Source organism: Haematobia irritans, chromosome 4 (genome assembly GCF_050003625.1).
Source record: "Haematobia irritans isolate KBUSLIRL chromosome 4, ASM5000362v1, whole genome shotgun sequence".
Lineage (NCBI taxonomy): Eukaryota > Metazoa > Arthropoda > Insecta > Diptera > Muscidae > Haematobia > Haematobia irritans.
The window spans coordinates 130,485,005-130,502,682 of NC_134400.1; the positions used below are offsets into that span (position 1 = coordinate 130,485,005).

At 36.0% G+C, this 17,678-nt stretch overlaps 1 protein-coding gene across 2 annotated transcripts; it reads left to right on the plus strand.

Moving 5' to 3' along the window:
* The first annotated feature begins 2,176 nt into the window (after positions 1-2,176).
* On the plus strand, positions 2,177-10,894 carry LOC142234327 (uncharacterized). Of its 2 annotated transcripts, XM_075305429.1 has the most exons (6): positions 2,177-2,253; positions 2,491-2,626; positions 2,682-3,696; positions 10,181-10,395; positions 10,454-10,710; positions 10,775-10,894. In XM_075305429.1, exons 2-6 carry the CDS (start codon positions 2,520-2,522, stop codon positions 10,822-10,824), a joined length of 1,644 nt encoding a protein of 547 aa, XP_075161544.1. In that variant the 5' UTR covers positions 2,177-2,253; positions 2,491-2,519; the 3' UTR covers positions 10,825-10,894. The 2 variants fall into 2 exon arrangements, with proteins under 2 accessions (XP_075161544.1, XP_075161545.1); XM_075305430.1 differs by lacking the exon at positions 2,177-2,253 and having other exon boundaries at positions 2,472-2,626.
* Positions 10,895-17,678: the final 6,784 nt, after the last annotated feature.

The window sequence follows — 17,678 nt, forward strand, 5'->3', positions numbered from 1 at the left end:
AGGAGATCGAGCTATATCTAAAACTTCCCTAATTTATTTGGAATAGTTAAATTAAAGTATGCATCCGTAGAAAGTCTGTAAAATTATAATTCGGCGAAGCTTTGAACAGGACAATACTCTATTGAGAATTCATATATTTAACATGGCTGAATAAAGAGGTTCAATCACGATTACAAAAGCAAAAATTTCAATATGTTGTTTACAATTTTAAGAAGTCAAAATCAGCTGATAAAAGTATCGTGGCATTGGTAGAAGTGGAAATTATTTATTCTTTCAATTCCCTGCCAGCATTTCAAAGTTCCATTTCATCCTCATCGCTACCACAGACTCGTAAATGTCACCACAACCATCGCGAACTGTGATGGGGGAAGCATATCAAAAAGTACAAAATGTACATGAAAGTATTTTGCCATCACTACTGTTAGAAGAGCCATTTTATTTTTTGTGAAACGCCAAGCGCAACCAGCTTGTTATATTTTATTTAAATAAAAACGAAAATAAAGTTCTGAAAACATAGATATTACGCTTAAAATTGTGAAAGGTATATGGTGAACAATTTTCGACTTTCCAAATAGAATAAAGTGATCGTTTTTCAAATATTTTTCCAGGCACGCTGTCTCCATCGAAAATAAACAAACTGGCTGATAGACGCTGCAATATGTAACTTGCTACTTAAAACTCAACATCATTATTTTATTAATAAATAAACCGAAAAAATAATAAACCGAAAAATGTTATATTTATAAGAAATTATAAATGTTTAATCAAATCAATTAACATCTACACAATCGTGTTTTACTTGACCACAATGATTCTTCTACAATTACCTTAAAATTCACTTTTTCTGATAGTTTGCTGAGGTTCTTATTGGCGTCCTTCGAAATTGATCTAAATAGGCACCTAATAATTGCACTGATGAGAAACTTGTTCGTAGTAACTTGGCGTGGTACAACTTCTCAATAGTGACGGCGCTTTTCCGACGAGTTTTTGATGTCGTATATGATTGTTTTCGACGTAGTGGGGATTCTCAGAAGAATGTTGGCAGGGTCTTCGCCAGCTATTAACAAAAACAGTTCATGATGCAGTTTAAAAACTGATGTGCGTGGTATTTTGGGACTGGAAACCCAATAAACACAAGCATTGGATAAATGCTTATATTCAATACGCTTTCCAACATTTTTTCAAAGAATTACCTTAAAATTAAATTTGAGAAATTGTTGAGAAAATCGCGTTCCCAACAAAAAACAGACATTACCCTCAACAGTAGAATTCAACACGTTAGCAACAATTTCTCAACATATTAGCAACGACTTTTCAAACTAAATTTCATTTTAATGCTTCAAACCTATTGGAAAATTTGTTGAAGGCAAGCAATTTGCAAGGCCATTTGAATTAATGTTGAATATGGGATTCACTATCAAATTGTTATAGGCCGGTACTCTATTCGGTTTTCGCGTTGAAACTCCATACAAAACCAAACAATGCGAAAAATTTGCGAAATTTTTTCCATTTGTGATACTTTGTTTTTTCGTGTTGAAAAACTGACGTTTATAGCACGGCGCCATTTGCAATGTGAATTAAGCAATAATTTATTTATTAAAAACTATTTGTGCGGGTTTATAAATCAAACACGGACCATATTTTTGTTCCGAAACTATACAAAGGATCAAAGGAATAGCAGATCAATTGCCCAAGGAAAAATAAAATGTTATTTTGTAAAAACAAGCAACAACCACCAACTTAATCCAATATCGCTCCCTGTAAAATAGCGCTCCAAGCTACCTAAAAAACGCCGCTTTCTATGTGCGAAATAATGGTTTCCATAAAAATTTTTCGCAAGAATGAACATAGTACCGGCCTTATGGTGTTACATGTGAAAAATACTTAACCTTGTGTTTGTAGGGATATGTCATCAAGATACTAAAGTCATCTTCGAACAATTCTCCAGCTATGAATGCGTGAGATGGGTTTAGATGCATTTGCTATGCAGTGTCATTTGGAGAGCTGTAACGACCACAAACGTATGATTTTGACATCTTAAAATTTTGTCGAAATAAAAAAATTTAATCATTAGGGCCCATGGTTTAACCTTCTTGTTCAACCATGATATTTAACAACGACATCTATTGTCAGAAAATCGAAATGTTACATTCGGTACACTTAACAACACTACATCGCAAACAGCTGGTCAGTTTGTTTACAAAAGAAACCGTTTTGCATTCCACGTGCAAACAAAGCTCAAAAAGCAACGATTAAAGGTAAGTACTATGTTCGCTTTTCGCGTTGAAATTTTCGTGGTTACTTTATTAAAACAGTTCAATATAAAGCGGACAAATTAACTCAATTGGTGCGTAGTTTCTTGTTCCTCTAGATTTCGGCAAGACTTTACAGGAATAAGTTTGTTTTCATTTATAATTTTGGTTATTTAAGGAAAAGTAATCGCGAAAATAAAGTGGTTTTCAACTCGAAAACTGAACATAGTACCTACCCTAATACGGAAAAAGGCGCGAACATACGACATGGAAATAGAAAACAATGGCAACAAGTTGCTTTCACAGGACACCCCACTAGAAAGGCCAATGGATGGCATCAAACGACGGACTGTTGTTGGTCCATGGAGAAATATGTGAGTATAAAAAATATTCTAGAATATAGCGATATCTGTGACTCTCCTCTTCTAGATCGGAGTTCAAAAAGGTATATGAATGGCTATTTGGTCAGAATTATTCGGCAGCTACACGTCAACAGGCTCTTGCTGAAATACGCATATGGAATTTGCGCCGTAGTAGCCAATGTCCAGCAGCTGTTTTAGCAACTGCCGTCATTGTTGAAGTACAACAAAAGGATCACCCAGACTCGATATACTCAGCCGAAGACATGCAAACATTGTATGCCAATGCCTTTACACGTTTTTTTAATTTTATGTCATCCATCATGCAAACTCATAATATGCGTACCATGTATCAAACTGCCAAGGAATTGGGATTGGAATCGTTTGTAGTCGATTTGAGACATATTTGTGCCCACGGCCAGGTGATGCCACCTTTGCAAGTACTCAGGAATACAGCAGAATACTGTATTGGATGGTTACATGACTATTATTGGGTAACACAACAAGACTCTATGTGTGATGTGGATTCTAGACGAATACGTCGTAAAGACAAAACAACATTTGATGACAATGTATCGGCACTCTTTGAGATTTACGATGCAGCACTTGAGGGCCATATGAAGGGAGCTACGAATATTAAAACACTTAAAAGGCATTTACATGGTAAACGTTTCCACAATGTTAAGGATTACTATACGGAAAACAACTTGGAAAATCTACAAGAGATTTTCAATCATATTGCAAAGAATCTTCACAGTTTGGTTAAACGTGATGTTGCCATTAAGGACATATCTGTTATATATATTGGAGCTATGCTTCGAATGCGTTACTTTTTCTCTTTATCCGATATTGAGGATCAATCTAAAGAAATGGAGAGTTTAATGGTTGTTAATCAAAGTTTATTTCGTATGTTGGCAATTTATGGTTTCCTAGATGATTTCTTTATGGCTCTGTTAGAAATAGCAGAAAGTCCAATTGCTGAAACATCGAAACGAACAGCAGCAAGTTTTTGGGCCATACAGATAATAAAAGGGTTTCAAGCTTTCCGAAAATGCAAGCAAATGTACAAAGCCGAAATGGATGCGGTAAGTTTGGAGTATTATAGGATTAAATCCCTTAAGCAACAGCTATTAGTTAATTTCTGTTAGGTATAAACCGTAATACTAGGCTCCAGGCTTTGTTTTATAAATTCCAAGAACTATGGAAGCAGAGTGTAGTTTTGTAAATGTGGACTTGCATCACGACCTTAAAATACAAAAACATTTTCCAACAACTTCCCTTGAAAAATAGTTTTTGGAGATGAAATATGCAAATTTCACATAAGTACATACCGACTGATACATGTAAAGGGTGGCTGATATATAATGCAACAAAGTAAAGCACTATATATATTTTTAAAATTTTTTTTATTCAAAAGTTTAAGTAACTCAGCAAAAAAAAGTCGCCAAAAAAGTAATGAAATGGAGAAAAATTGACGCAGAAGCGATGAATTTAACATGGGCTTGTCATACGACGGAAGTCCTCCATATCAACAGCCGTTGCACTGAATTTGCATCACTTCTTTAGGTGTGATTCGAATTCAATGTTTTGGAATAAATAATTTTTATAATTTTTTATAATTTTTAATGGATTCTAACGCTTGTCGGAAACGTTTTCAAAAATTCACAATTTTTTCAGATTGGGTTTAGCATTTTTGTCGACAAAATTTCTCTGTTTTTAACCTATTTGAAACAAATAGAGTTAAAATTATCCATTAAAAGTATGAAAAAACCAAATTATAGAAAATCGAATTAAAATAGCTTCGTGGGTAGTTAAGATAAAAAAACATCATTGGGAGTGCATCTTCTGGAAGTGCTTTTAAAGTTATGCCTTTGGAAGAACTTCCAAATTTTTTTGCTGGGTAAGTTTAGATTTGTTGAAATTGGCACGAATTAAAGGCTTCAAACGCCAATTTGATCAGACACTAGACGAAAGTGGCTCCGCGGTATTTTGGATCATTCCCGGCGAAGCACCGTCTTCAAATGATCGATACTATGGTACATTTTAATGCCTACTTTATTCTCCCAAATGCCTCAGGCGCAAAATTCGGAGTCAACAGATTGAGATAGTTTGGTGGCCATCGTACGCTAGAAATAAAACGAGTAGGGAATGTCCATGGTCTGCTGTGCTTGAGTTCTGGTGGCCAATCGAAGATGCACATTTTCAGATGACTTCATTAGCAAGTAAACCCGATATTTTTTTTTACAAACTGCTCAATTCGAAAAAGAGAAAACCGAATTCTGACACTGGCCACTTTTGCGCATACGAAGCAACTGCTTGGTGCTCGGTAAGCTCTTGTACTTTTTATACCTACCACCATAGAATGGTGAGAGAGGTATAATAAGTTTGTCATTCCGTTTGTAACACATCGAAATATCGATTTCCGACTATATAAGTATGTATATTCTTGATCAGGGAGAAATTCTGAGACGATATAAGCATGTCCGTCTGTCTGTTTGTTGTAATCACGCTGCAGCCTTCAAGGCCGTATTCAGGGGGGGGATGAGGGGGATCAAACCCCCCCCCCCCCGAAATGAATGAATGTTTTTATATAAATAAATATATATTTTTAGCTGCATAGAAAAATATTATCGAAGATGTTGAAGAAAAGCTGGAGGTTTTATTTTGAAAAACGCTTACCTATAAAACTTGCACAAATCATAGAATACTAGTTGAAAAGCCCGTCAAACGACGGTAAAAAAAAAAAAAATTATTTTTGTTCTCGCAACACAAATTTCATTTTTGGAAAATGTATTTCTGCTTTTTATGTGTGTTTGTTGTTCCTTTTGTGAACATGACTCGCTTTGTTTGGCCATAGCAACAACAACGAAACAGCCAAACACACATGTGTAAATGAAATGGTGCAAAACCTGCGAAAAGAACCTGCCTAATTCAGCGATGGAAGCAATAAAGAGATTTTTCCAAACGTGCATATTCTTTTAAAAATTTTGGTCACTTTGCAGTTACTCAGGGATGGAAAATACAATTTTTAAGAAAGTACAAAAAAGGTATTTTTTGAGCAGAAAGGTACTTTTTACTAGATTTGAACAAAAATTTCACTGGAAGATTATTGTCAAGAGACTGAATTTTAAAGAAAATAAAATTTTGACAAAATTTTCTATAGAAATAAAATTTTGCAAAAATTTCCTATAGAAATAAAATTTTTACAAAATTTTCAATTGAAATAAAATTTTGACAAAATTTTCTATAAAAATAAAATTTTGCAAAAATTCTATATAGAAATAAAATGTTGACAACTATTTCTACCGAAATAAAAAATCAATAATATAGAATCGCATTCTTTTTTCGACTAAAACTTTCTTGAAGTTCAATAAAATCCTGTTTTTGACTTTTATGCCTCTTTTACAAAATCGAGATTTTCTTCCCACATGAACATGTCTGTTTTGCCATATTTGTAAAAGACTATTAGCAAATAAGGTTGATAAAGACTTTCTCAAAATATTAAAATATTTTGTCAAAACTATTGTACCATAAATCTGATATCGACTCAAAAATGTCTACACAAATCACTAAATCATTCGCAGGGGTACTACGATACTGACCGGGGTGAAAAAGGTTTGAAAAAAGTACTATAGTACTGCATTTTCCATCCCTGCAGTTACTACGTGCTCATCCGAACGTTCATTTTCAACAATGAAGAGATTAAAGACGTATCTTAGAAATTCGACTAGCGAGAGTAGACTCAAAGGATTGGCATTAATGTCGGTTCATCGCCGAATAAATGTGCCGACTGAAGAAGTCATTGATTTATTTTCTGCCCAAAAAGCCCGTCGGCTCAATTTAATATTATAACAAGTAAAAGATCGGTAAAAACTTAATCCGATACACGTTTTTGTGAGCTATACTAAAATATGGACCGATACTCACCGTTTTCGGCGCACCTCTTTATGACCCGAAAATACCTCTAGATTTCCAATTTCAGGCAAATAGGATAAAAACTTCGGATTCTAGAAGCCCAAGAAGTAAAATCTTGAAATCGGTCTATATGGGGGCTATACCAAAATATGGACCGATACTCACCATTTTCGGCACACCTCTTTATGGTCCTAAAATAGCTCTAGATTTCCAATTTCAGACAAATTGGATAAAAACTACGGTTTCTATAAGTCCAAGAAGTAAAATCGGGAGATCGGTCTATATGGGGGCTATACCAAAACATGGACCGATAATCACCATTTTTGGCACACCTCTTTATGGTCCTAAAATACCTCTAGATTTCCAATTTCAGGTAAATTGAATAAAAACTGCGGTTTCTATAAGCCCAAGAAGTAAAATCGGGAGATCGGTCTATATGGGGGCTATACCAAAACATGGACCGATAATCACCATTTTTGGCACACCTCTTTATGGTCATAAAATACCTCTAGGTTTCAAATTTCAGGCAAATTGGATAAAAACTACGATTTCTATAAGCCCAAGACCCCAAATCGGGAGGTCGGTTTATATGGGGACTATATCAAAACCTGGACCGATATAGCCCATCTTCGAACTTGACCTGCCTGCAGACAAAAGACGAGTTTGTGCAAAATTTCAGTACGATTGCTTCATTATTGAAGACTGTAACGTGATTACAACAGACAGACGGACAGACGGACTGACGGACAGACGGACATCGTTATATCGTTTTAGAATTTCTCCCTGATTAAGAATATATATACATTATATAGTCGGAAATCGATATTTCGATGTGTTACAAACGAAATGACAAACTTATTATACCCCCGTCACCATTCTATGGTGGTGGGTATAAAAATATTGTATACATACCTATGCATAAATAAAATTTTCTACACATGAGATTATATGAATATTTTTTTTTAAGTTGAACCCCCCCCCCCGAATTAAAATCCTGGCTACGGCCTTGGCAGCCTTCAATAATGGCGCTATCGTCCTGAAATTTGGCACAGTTTCGTCTTTTGTTTGCAAGCAGGTGAAGATTTGGGGTCATGGGCTTATAAAAACTGCAGTTTTTATCCAATTTGCCTGAGATTGGAAATCTAGAGGCATTTTAGGATCATAAAAAGTTGTACCGAAAATGGTGCCTATCGGTCCATGTTTTGGTATAGCCCCCATATAGACCGATCTCCCGATTTTACATCTTGGACTTCTAGAATCCGCAGTTTTAATCCAATTTACCTGAAATTTGAAATCAAGAGGTACTCTAGGACTCTAGAGACTTGCACCGAAAATGGTGAGTACCGGTCCATGTTTTCATATAGCCCCCATATAGACCGATCTCCCGATTTTACTTCTTGGGCTTCTAGAGTCCGTAGTTTTTACCCAATTTGCTTTTTGGGCGTCTATAAAGTGTATTTTCTATCCGATTTGTCTGAAATTAAAAATCTAGAGGTATTTTAAGACCACAAATTGGTGTGCCGAAAATGGTGATTATCGGACCATGTTTTGATATAGCCCCCCTATAAACCGATCTCCCGATTTGGGGTATTGGGCTTATAAAAACTAGTAGTTTTTATCTAATTTTCCTGAAATTGGAAATCTAGAGGTATTCTTGGACCATAAATAGGTGTGCCGAAAATGGTGTGTATCTGTCCATGTTTTGATATAGGGCCCATATAGACCGATCTCCTGATTTTACTTCTTGGGCTTCTAGAATCCGCAGTTTTAATCCAATTTACCTGAAATTTGAAATATAGAGGTACTCTAGGACCCTAAAGACTTGCGCCGAAAATGTTGAGTACCGGTCCATGTTTTGATATAGCCACCATATAGACCGATCTCCCGATTTTACTTCTTGGGCTTCTAAAATCCGTAGTTTTTACCCAATTTGCCCGAAATTAGAAATCTGGAGGTATTCTAGGAAGATAAAGAGATGTGCCGAAAATGTTGATTATCGGACCATGTTTTCATATAGCCCCCATATAGACCGATCTCGCGATTTTAATTCTTGGGCTTCTAGAATTCGTAGTTTTTATCCAATTTGCCTGAAATTGGAAATCTAGAGGTTTTCCAGGACCATAAAAAGTGTGCCGAATATATTGTGTATCGGTACAGTTTTTGATATAGCCCCCTTATAAACCGGCTCTCCGATTTGGGTCTAGATTCTGGAACTACAATTAGATGTGCTGAATACTGTGTGTATCTTTCCATGTTTTGGTATATTACACCGAACTCCCGATTTAACTCTTAGGGCTTCTAGAAATTTAGTTTTTGTCCGATTTGCCACAAATTGAAAATATACTGGCATTTTAGACCCATAACAAAGTGTATATGATTTAGTTTTATCGGTCCATTTGGTAAGGCCTCCATATAGACCGATTTCACTTATTGAGGGTATAGAAGGCGCACTGATCATGAAAATTGCTTGAAACTGAAGGCAAAATTTCCAGATTTTACTTCTCGTAATCATTTAAATAATTGGGATGAAAATCTACAGATTTTAGATTTGAAATCAAGGCGTTATTTCATCATTTTCTTGCACACTTACGAGAGATGTTTATGATTCCTCTAAAACTCAAACATAAAATAGCTCTTATAAATTCAGAATCTGGCGTAGTCATCATAAGTAAAATCTTTACATTTATCTGTGGGAAGCGTACTGGTTGAACTGACCTGCTTGGGAAAATATCTGTCATCAAACCCCCCTGAAATTGTCAAAGGAAACCATTATATTTGATTCATGGTGTTGGGTATTTAAGATTCGGCCCGGCCCAACTTACTACTGTATATACTTGTTGGAGTTACAATGGCTTTAGTCCAAGTTCATTTTTCAATATGTGTTGCATACGTTCTCGCAATATGTTCAGCTCACAAGAAAGTGGTAGAGCCACTGCGGCCTGGATTTGGGCAGATTTGATCGGTGATTATATTTGGTGTTGTTACCCCTCGTTTTCATCCATTTTTGGACACTATGAAACACCGTCTTATCACTGTAACGAGCAATAGTACGATAAATAAAAAATTTATTCACATTTAAATGCTTGAGGACTCTAACGATGGCCACTTGTGGTTTTCCCAACCAAATATACTTCAAGCACACTATAACGATATTTACATTTGAACCGATTTGAATTATTCTTTGCAAGTTTAGTTGATATTTTGAAACATTATTTTGTGCCCATTTTGAGTATGAATGGAATATTTTGGTCAAATTCCGGAAGATTGGGCAATGCATATATATGGAAAATATATATACATTTTAATCCGATATTGAAAATTGTTCGTCTTTGTGCCAAGGAAACAGTCTAAACAAAATTTCAACAAAATCGACCAACAATTACTTGCCAACAAAAAATACATGGGCATACACGGACAAACACCAAAGGCTAGATAGAATCAGTAGGTGATTCTGTGTTGATCAGTCTAAAAACAATATTTCTGATAGGCACATTTTCATGCAGATCAAAGTTATTACACCCTGACCACTATGTGGTTTAGGGTATATTTATGGGAGTTATGAATATTTTTTCTCAGACTATATAAATTATATTTTATTTTAGTCCTTTACGTTTTAGTAATTGAGTGTAACCATAAATTCTTTCTATTTTACAGAAAACTAAGATTAAAGAGCCGCCTTTTTCTCTCAACAATCTAACAGAAATATCCTCGGCAACACGAGAATTTTATATATACAGTGGAGTTCCAATGAAAAGAACATTGTTATTGGGCGATCACTTTCGTCGTCCTTGGGTTTGGGTATTTGAACGTGATTTCTTAGAAGAACGTCTAGAACTTATCAATGAATATACAGCTCCAATATTAAAGAAGTAGGTTCAAATATCAAATTATAAAAAAAGTCTCCATAAAAATATTTTATATTTTCAGCATTCTACCCTTAATAGTACCTGCATTGACTTCCACTGAAATGGATACATTTACTAAATTAATTGATTGCTTTTTTATAGAAAATAATGAGAATGATATTAATGAGAAGACAAAAAGTGAGAGTCCTACTATATACACAGTTGAAGACTTATTGCAAAAAGTGAATAAGGATGGTGTATCAGAAATGGACATAGACGAAGGTGTAATGGAAGTTCCATGTAAATCGGGTTCATATGGTTTATGGAGTGAAATAGAAGGTAATTATTTGCAATATTTTATTATAACACAGATAAACTTGATTTCGATATTATTTTCTTTCAGATGATGATTGGAAATCATGTCCTCTAGGTCGTGTTCCTTGGGAACTTTAAAATTGTCTACATTATTGTGTTGCCAAATAATAAAAAAAAAGACTGTCTTTATTCGATTCATCGATCATAATTTTTTTTCACTAGTTTGAAATTACATGGAGTGAAAACTTAACCTTAGTCTATGTGAGCCTAAAATATGAGGCTGCCGAGATGGGCTATGTTTATAGCATGGAGCTGCACTGAATCAAAAGTTATTGCCTTCACTGTATATTGTGTTTTCATCAAAAAGGAACAATTTAAAAAATAAGCAAATATTTTTAAATATCAAAATTAAGCAAATTTCGATGGACACTACAAAAAATAATTAGCCTACGAAATCGATGGGAAAACTTTATCTGAAATCAGAAATAGATAAAAGATATCGCTCGTCGGTTCAATATTTAACTTAGATACTAAAAAAATAAAATAAAATTATTGCAAGTAAGCCAAGATCAGGGAGACCAGGAAGATTGGTCGTCGTTTGGAGAAGAGAATTTTACGAACTGTTAACAAATCTCCCAATGTTATTGTGTTTCTAATTGCTGTAAATCATGGGATAACTGTAGATCCACGAACCGTAAGAAGTTGCCTTAAACGAAATGGATGGAATTTCTAAAACTTTTACTAGTGTGTTCGACGGCGTACTCAATTCTCTATTGCATATTACCTTTACCAGAATTTCACATTCATTTAAAAAATTTGGTGTTTTTTTATCAAAAGAAGAAAGAAAGAAAGCAAATTGAAAACAAATTAGAAATCATGCCTCTGCAGAAGTAAAAATGGTCATCAACGGTGTGCACACAAACTACAGCGCTATGAATGGACTTCAGACGTTAATACATATCTTGGTCTATGGTCCCATACAATTTCAAGGAAGGTGAGATGAAAAAAATTGAAATCAGTTTATATTATTGGTCACATGACCTTTATGGATCTATATAGTACAAAAGTAAAAAATCACAAGAAAATCGCTATAGTCACATTTGATATATAATCGAATTTTGATTTTGGCCAAGATCGGCTAGTTCACTTCTTTTGAGAACCAAAATCGACCAATCGACTTTTTAGGTTGAATACGATCGACCAATTTTTAAAGGAAGTCGAAAAGTCGGTTTTTGATTGAAATGGGAATATGACGTAAATCTTTTTGAAATTGAAAATTTTTGCTGCATACCTACCAATTAATAAAAAATTAATAAAAGTGATATTTATGAACAGACTAGCGTAACCAGGCCCGCTTCGCTGTGCCTCCCGAAGCCTTTTTTTGGTTAACTTAGTCAACCATATCCTTCGATCTGAAAACAAGTTAAAAAAGATTTGAACTCTTTTAAAGAGTAGGGTCAGGGGAAGTATGGCCCAAAAACTGAAGTACTGATTATTCACTCCATGGTTTCCACACACGTGCTCCGTACATTTCAAAAATCAGAATACTTGCTTTTTCGTTTATATACAGAAATAGGGCGGTTATGCACATGTAAAACGGACCGGCTTAAAAAAATCGGGTATCCCTTTCAACCAAATTTTTGTTTTTTAATTGTTCTGAATTCAAATTATTGGGCAATCTTCTACATTTCCTGTGAATTTCAAGCGTGTTTTGCCAACTTCATGTAAATTTAAATTTTTACTTAAAAAAATCTGGCAGAGGCCTGTGGAAGAATCAAAATTATATACCGAGTTCCCATTTATCGACAATCCTCTACATTCTATTTTCAAAAAATCGGGCAACAGGGAATTGAGAATTCTAGTTTTTTTTTCAGTTTTAGAGGAGGTCTCCCTCCCCGTCCCAATATCGAAAAATTATATAGTGTATATTGTCCCAGAAAATCTCAAGCAAATTATAAGCCTAATTTTTAAACAGCAGGGCACCCCTTGCCCTCTTCCCTATTCCATTACGAATATCACAAAATCAAATATCAATTATAATAATGTTACCTACCCCACATCCTCTGCAAATTTCAAGTAAATTGGAAAAGTTTAATTGCTTCACGGTATGTACTTGAGGAGAAAGGAGGTCTCCCTATGCCTTTTTATTTTTCCCCGACCAAATATTAATCATATACCTCATATAAATTTCATAATCTCCCCAAGTTCTCCGTAAAATTTCAGTAAGTCGACAAATTTTAGTTTTTTCTCACTGTACTTTAAAAAAAAGTGGGACAAAGGGGAGGCCCCCTCCTCGACAAAATATCGAAAAATAAAGTAGCTGTTCTTTGCCTAGACGTCCCCTTCAACCTTCTCTGAAAATTTCAAGCAAATCGGTATTCTCTGTAAATCTCAAGTAAATCAGAGAATTTTGCTTTTTTACTGCACTTTAGACAAAAATTCGTATAAAGAGGTGGTCTACATCCGCGATCAAATATTGAAAAATAAAGTAGCGGGTCTATGTCTAGACATCACCCCTAACCTTCCTTGGAAATTTCACCTAAACCGGAGAACTTTAGCCCAATTTTGAAAAAGTCGGGCAAGGGGGATGTCCCCCTCCCCCACCAGATATCAAAAAATGAGGTACCCTATTCTTACCACATGATTACCCTCTACGTTCTCCGAACATTTTTCATGTGAAAAAAATAAATTTATTTTATGACAAAAGCTGCTGCGATGAATTCAAATTATAAATTTTTGTAATGTGCGCTGTATGTATAAAAAATTTTCCCGCTTTTCCGTTGAAACTTTTCTTGAATTTTCTTTGCTATAACCTTACGGAGCCCGAGACCAGTCCAACGAATGAAATCGGTTCGTGCGTTCTGGAGTTGCATTAGAGATGGCGCTGCATATATAAAAAAGATATTCCCGCTTTTCCGTTAAAACTTTTCTTGACTTTTCTTTTCTATAACCTTACGGAGCCCGAGACCTTACAAAACCATGGAAATCGGTTTGTGCGTTCTGGAGTTATTGCGTCAAGAAGAAAAAGCCCACTTATTTTTATATAGTAGAAGAAGATAGCTCTACATTACCCACAGTTGCGTACCGTTAAAACAGCAACTCAATTTGTTTTAAGCCTCCCAACAATTCTTTTTTATCCTCTGAAAATAGTGAGCTTATGGAAGAGACGTATTTCAGCCACACTAGGACAAGCAAACATACAAAAGTATGTGAACAGAGGCACTCCCCAAGGAGGAGTTCTATCACCTCTTCTTTGGAATGTTGCTATAAATAGCCTTCTGGTTACTCTAGAAAAAGAAAGGATAAAAGTGGTGGCATACGCAGATGATGTAGCTCTGGCAGTCAGGGGAAAATTCCCATCCACAATCAGAGATATTATTCAGAGGGCCCTCCGGATGACTGAACAATGGGCGAAAGACAATGGTCTTGGGGTAAATCCTGCAAAGACAGAATTAGTCATGTACTGCAAAGATCGCAAAACTCCCACGGTTAGGCCTATTTCCTTAGGGGGTATTGAAATTCCCTTTGGTGATTGTGCAAAATACCTTGGCGTTATTTTGGACAGGAAGCTGAACTTTAAGCTTAATATTGAAGAAAGGGCGAGGAAGGCAACTGTAGCTTTGTACTCGTGCAAAAAGGCAATAGGAAAAAAGTGGGGACTAAAACCAAAAATTGTGCATTGGCTATACACGGCAGTGGTTAGACCTATAATGCTATATGGTGTTGTAGTCTGGTGGCCGGCACTTCAGAAACCGACTGGTTTAGATAAAGTTCAGCGTATGGCGTGTTTGTGTATTTCAGGCGCATTCAGCAAGACAGGTACAAATTCCCTTAATGTCATGCTGCATCTATTGCCTTTAGACATTTTGGCCAGTCAGCTGCAACAACGGCTGTGCGGTTGCGCGAACTATCGCTGTGGTCGGAAAAGGGTTACGGTCACAGTTCTGTCCTCAAAATAATGTCAGATGTGCCTAACGTAGTGGATTACACTTTGGCGAGTCCACTTTTCGACAAAAAGTTTGAGACTCTAATCCCCAACAGTGAGGCGTGGTGCACACAGACCCCGGGGAATAAAGAATATATAGATTTCTACACTGATGGCTCCAAATTGGATGGACAAGTGGGTTTCGGAGTATATTCTAATGATCTGGAACTTCAAATAGCGAAAAGATTACCTAATCACTGTAGTGTTTTTCAGGCTGAAATATTAGCAATAAGAGAGGTGGCGAATTGGCTGAGAAGTAATGTCCCAAAAAATGTGGGCATTAATATATACTCAAGACAGTCAACCTGCAATAAAATCCTTGGACTCTGTGTTCCTCAACTCGAAAACGGCCATCGATTGCCGCAAATCTCTCAATGAGATGGCTGAGCAGTACAATATTCACCTAATATGGGTGCCTGGCCATAGGAACATACCGGGGAACTGCGAAGCGGATGAGTTGGCAAGGCTAGGGACTACCTTACATATTCCAGGGGAACTAGAATTTGTTGGTATGCCCCTAGCTACCTACAAGCTCATGCTGCGTGAGAAGGCTGTTATGATGGCAAATGTTCGATGGGAGAATTGCAAGGGTTGTAACGACACCAAGCAAATATGGCCCCATTTCAACTTAAACCGCACACTAGATATGCTAATGTTCTCGAGACGTCAGATATCACTCCTGATATCTGCTATAACGGGTCGCTGCCTGATAGGAGATTTTGCAAAAACTATTGGCGCGAAGTATAATGACTATTGTATGAGCTGTCATGATGCGGAGGAAAAAGAATCAATTAAACACCTTTTGTGTGAGTGTCCTGCATTTTGTGTAAAGCGCAAGCAACTTTTAGGAGCATATAGCTTCAGATTACTGACGGATCTGGAAAACGTTAACTTAAGCAGTCTGCTAATATTTTTGGAACAATCTGGTTGGTTCAACAAAGAAAAATAATCAAGAAGGTTCAGCGGTTAAAACTAGAAGTGCCCATATGTAATAGGTACTTTTAGTTAATGTGGTATCACAATGGACTGAATAGTCTAAGTGAGCCTGAATCTTAATCGGGCTGCCACTTTAACCTAACCTAACCTATGGCATCGCTTGTACGCACACAAATTTTTTTTCTGATTCAATCACGAAATTAATTGATCCAATTAATTTTTTAATTGAAATGCCTCCAATCACAGAAATGATAGTATCAATTAAACAATTAATTGAAAGTCAATTAAAAATTAATAGATTCAATTAAAAAAATAATGGATATATAATTTTTGTTATTGATTTCTGTTGTTGAATCAATTAAATTATAAATTGAATATTTTTTTAAAACTCAATTAAGACTTTAATTGGAAACATTTTCGTGAAAATTGTTTTTTGCGCACAAAAACCGAAAATACGTCGGAATCCGACTTTCGAAATAGTCGAAAGTCAGTTTTCCCAAATTTTAAAAAGTCGGGAAGTCAACATCAAATTTGTGAAGCAGCTGTAAGACGATTTTCCAAGTACTTTTTGGGTCTAGATTTCTATACCCACCACCATACGATAGTGATGGGGATATAATATCTTTGCCATTCCGTCCGTGGATGTCCACTTCTGAGAGGTTTCACAGTATATAGTCCATGTATAGATTATTAAAATGATCCATTTAAATTAATAAGCTTCCACTAAATCTTTCCACGAATCATATGAATGGCGATTAGAGTAGAGCTCGACCCAAGTGAGTTTTTTGGTCCGAATATTTTCCAAAAACTTTTAATTAACCCTCTAATGCCCCGTCTCATTAAATAAGGAAGCTTTTAGTAAAACACGCCGTAAGACAATAAAAATGGGTAAAATAAAAAAAAATTAGTTGAAACTGTTCAAGAGGCTTTGCATACTGAATTTAACCGTATACATTTGTATACCCTCCACCATAGGATGGGGGGTATATTAACTTTGTCATTCCGTTTATAACACATCGAAATATTGCTCTTAGACCCCATAAAGTATATATATTCTGGGTCATGGTGAAATTCTGAGTCGATTTGAGCATGTCCGTTCGTCTGTTGAAATCACGCTAACTTCCGAACGAAAGAAGCTATCGACTTGAAACTTGGTATAAGTAGTTGTTATAGATGTAGGTCGGATGGTATTGCAAATGGTCCATATCGGTCCACTTTTACGTATAGCCCCCATATAAACGGACCCTCAGATTTGGCTTGCGGAGCCTCTAAGAGAAGCATATTTCATCCGATCCGGCTGAAATTTGGTACATGGTGTTGGTATATGGTCTGTAACGACCATGCAAAAATTGGTCCACATCGGTCCATAATTATATATAGCCCCCATATAAACCGATCCCCAGATTTGGCTTGTGGAGCCTCAAAGAGAAGCAAATTTCATCCGATCTTGCTGAAATTTGGTAAATGGTGTTGGTATATGGTCTCTAACAACCATGTAAAAATTGGTCCAAATCGGTCCATAATTATATATAGCCCCCATAAAATCGTTCTCCAGATTTGACCTCCGGAGCATCTTGGAGGAGCAAAATTCATCCGATCCTGTTCAAATGTGGAACGTGGTGTTAGTATATGGTCTCTAACATCCATGCAAAAATTGGTCCACATCGGTTCACAATTTTATATAGGCCCCATATAAAGCGATCCCCAAATTTGGCTTGCAAAGCTTCTAAGAGAAGAGATCCGGTTGAAATTTGGAACATAGTGTTAGTATATAGTCTCTAACAATCGTGCCAGAAATGGTCCATATCGGTCCATAATTATATATAGCCACCATATAAACCGTTCTCCAGATTTGCCCTCCGGAGCCTCTTGGAGGAGCAAAATTCATCCGATCCGGTTTAAATTTGGAACGTGGTGTTAGTATATGGTCGCTAACAACCATACCAAAATTGGTCATATCGGTCTATAGTTGTATATAGCCGATCTCCAATCACACAAAAATTGGTCCATATCAGTTCATAATCATGGTTGCCGCTCGAGCCAAAAATAATCTATCAAAATTTTATTTCTA

Excerpts from the sequence above, each read along its gene's own strand:
- LOC142234327 (XM_075305429.1), top strand. The coding sequence starts at position 2,520 with ATGGAAATAGAAAACAATGGCAACAAGTTGCTTTCACAGGACACCCCA. Across the intron at positions 2,627-2,681 it reads GTTGGTCCATGGAGAAATAT|ATCGGAGTTCAAAAAGGTAT; the intron begins GTGAGTATAAAA and ends CTCCTCTTCTAG. Across the intron at positions 10,396-10,453 it reads ACAGCTCCAATATTAAAGAA|CATTCTACCCTTAATAGTAC; the intron begins GTAGGTTCAAAT and ends TTATATTTTCAG.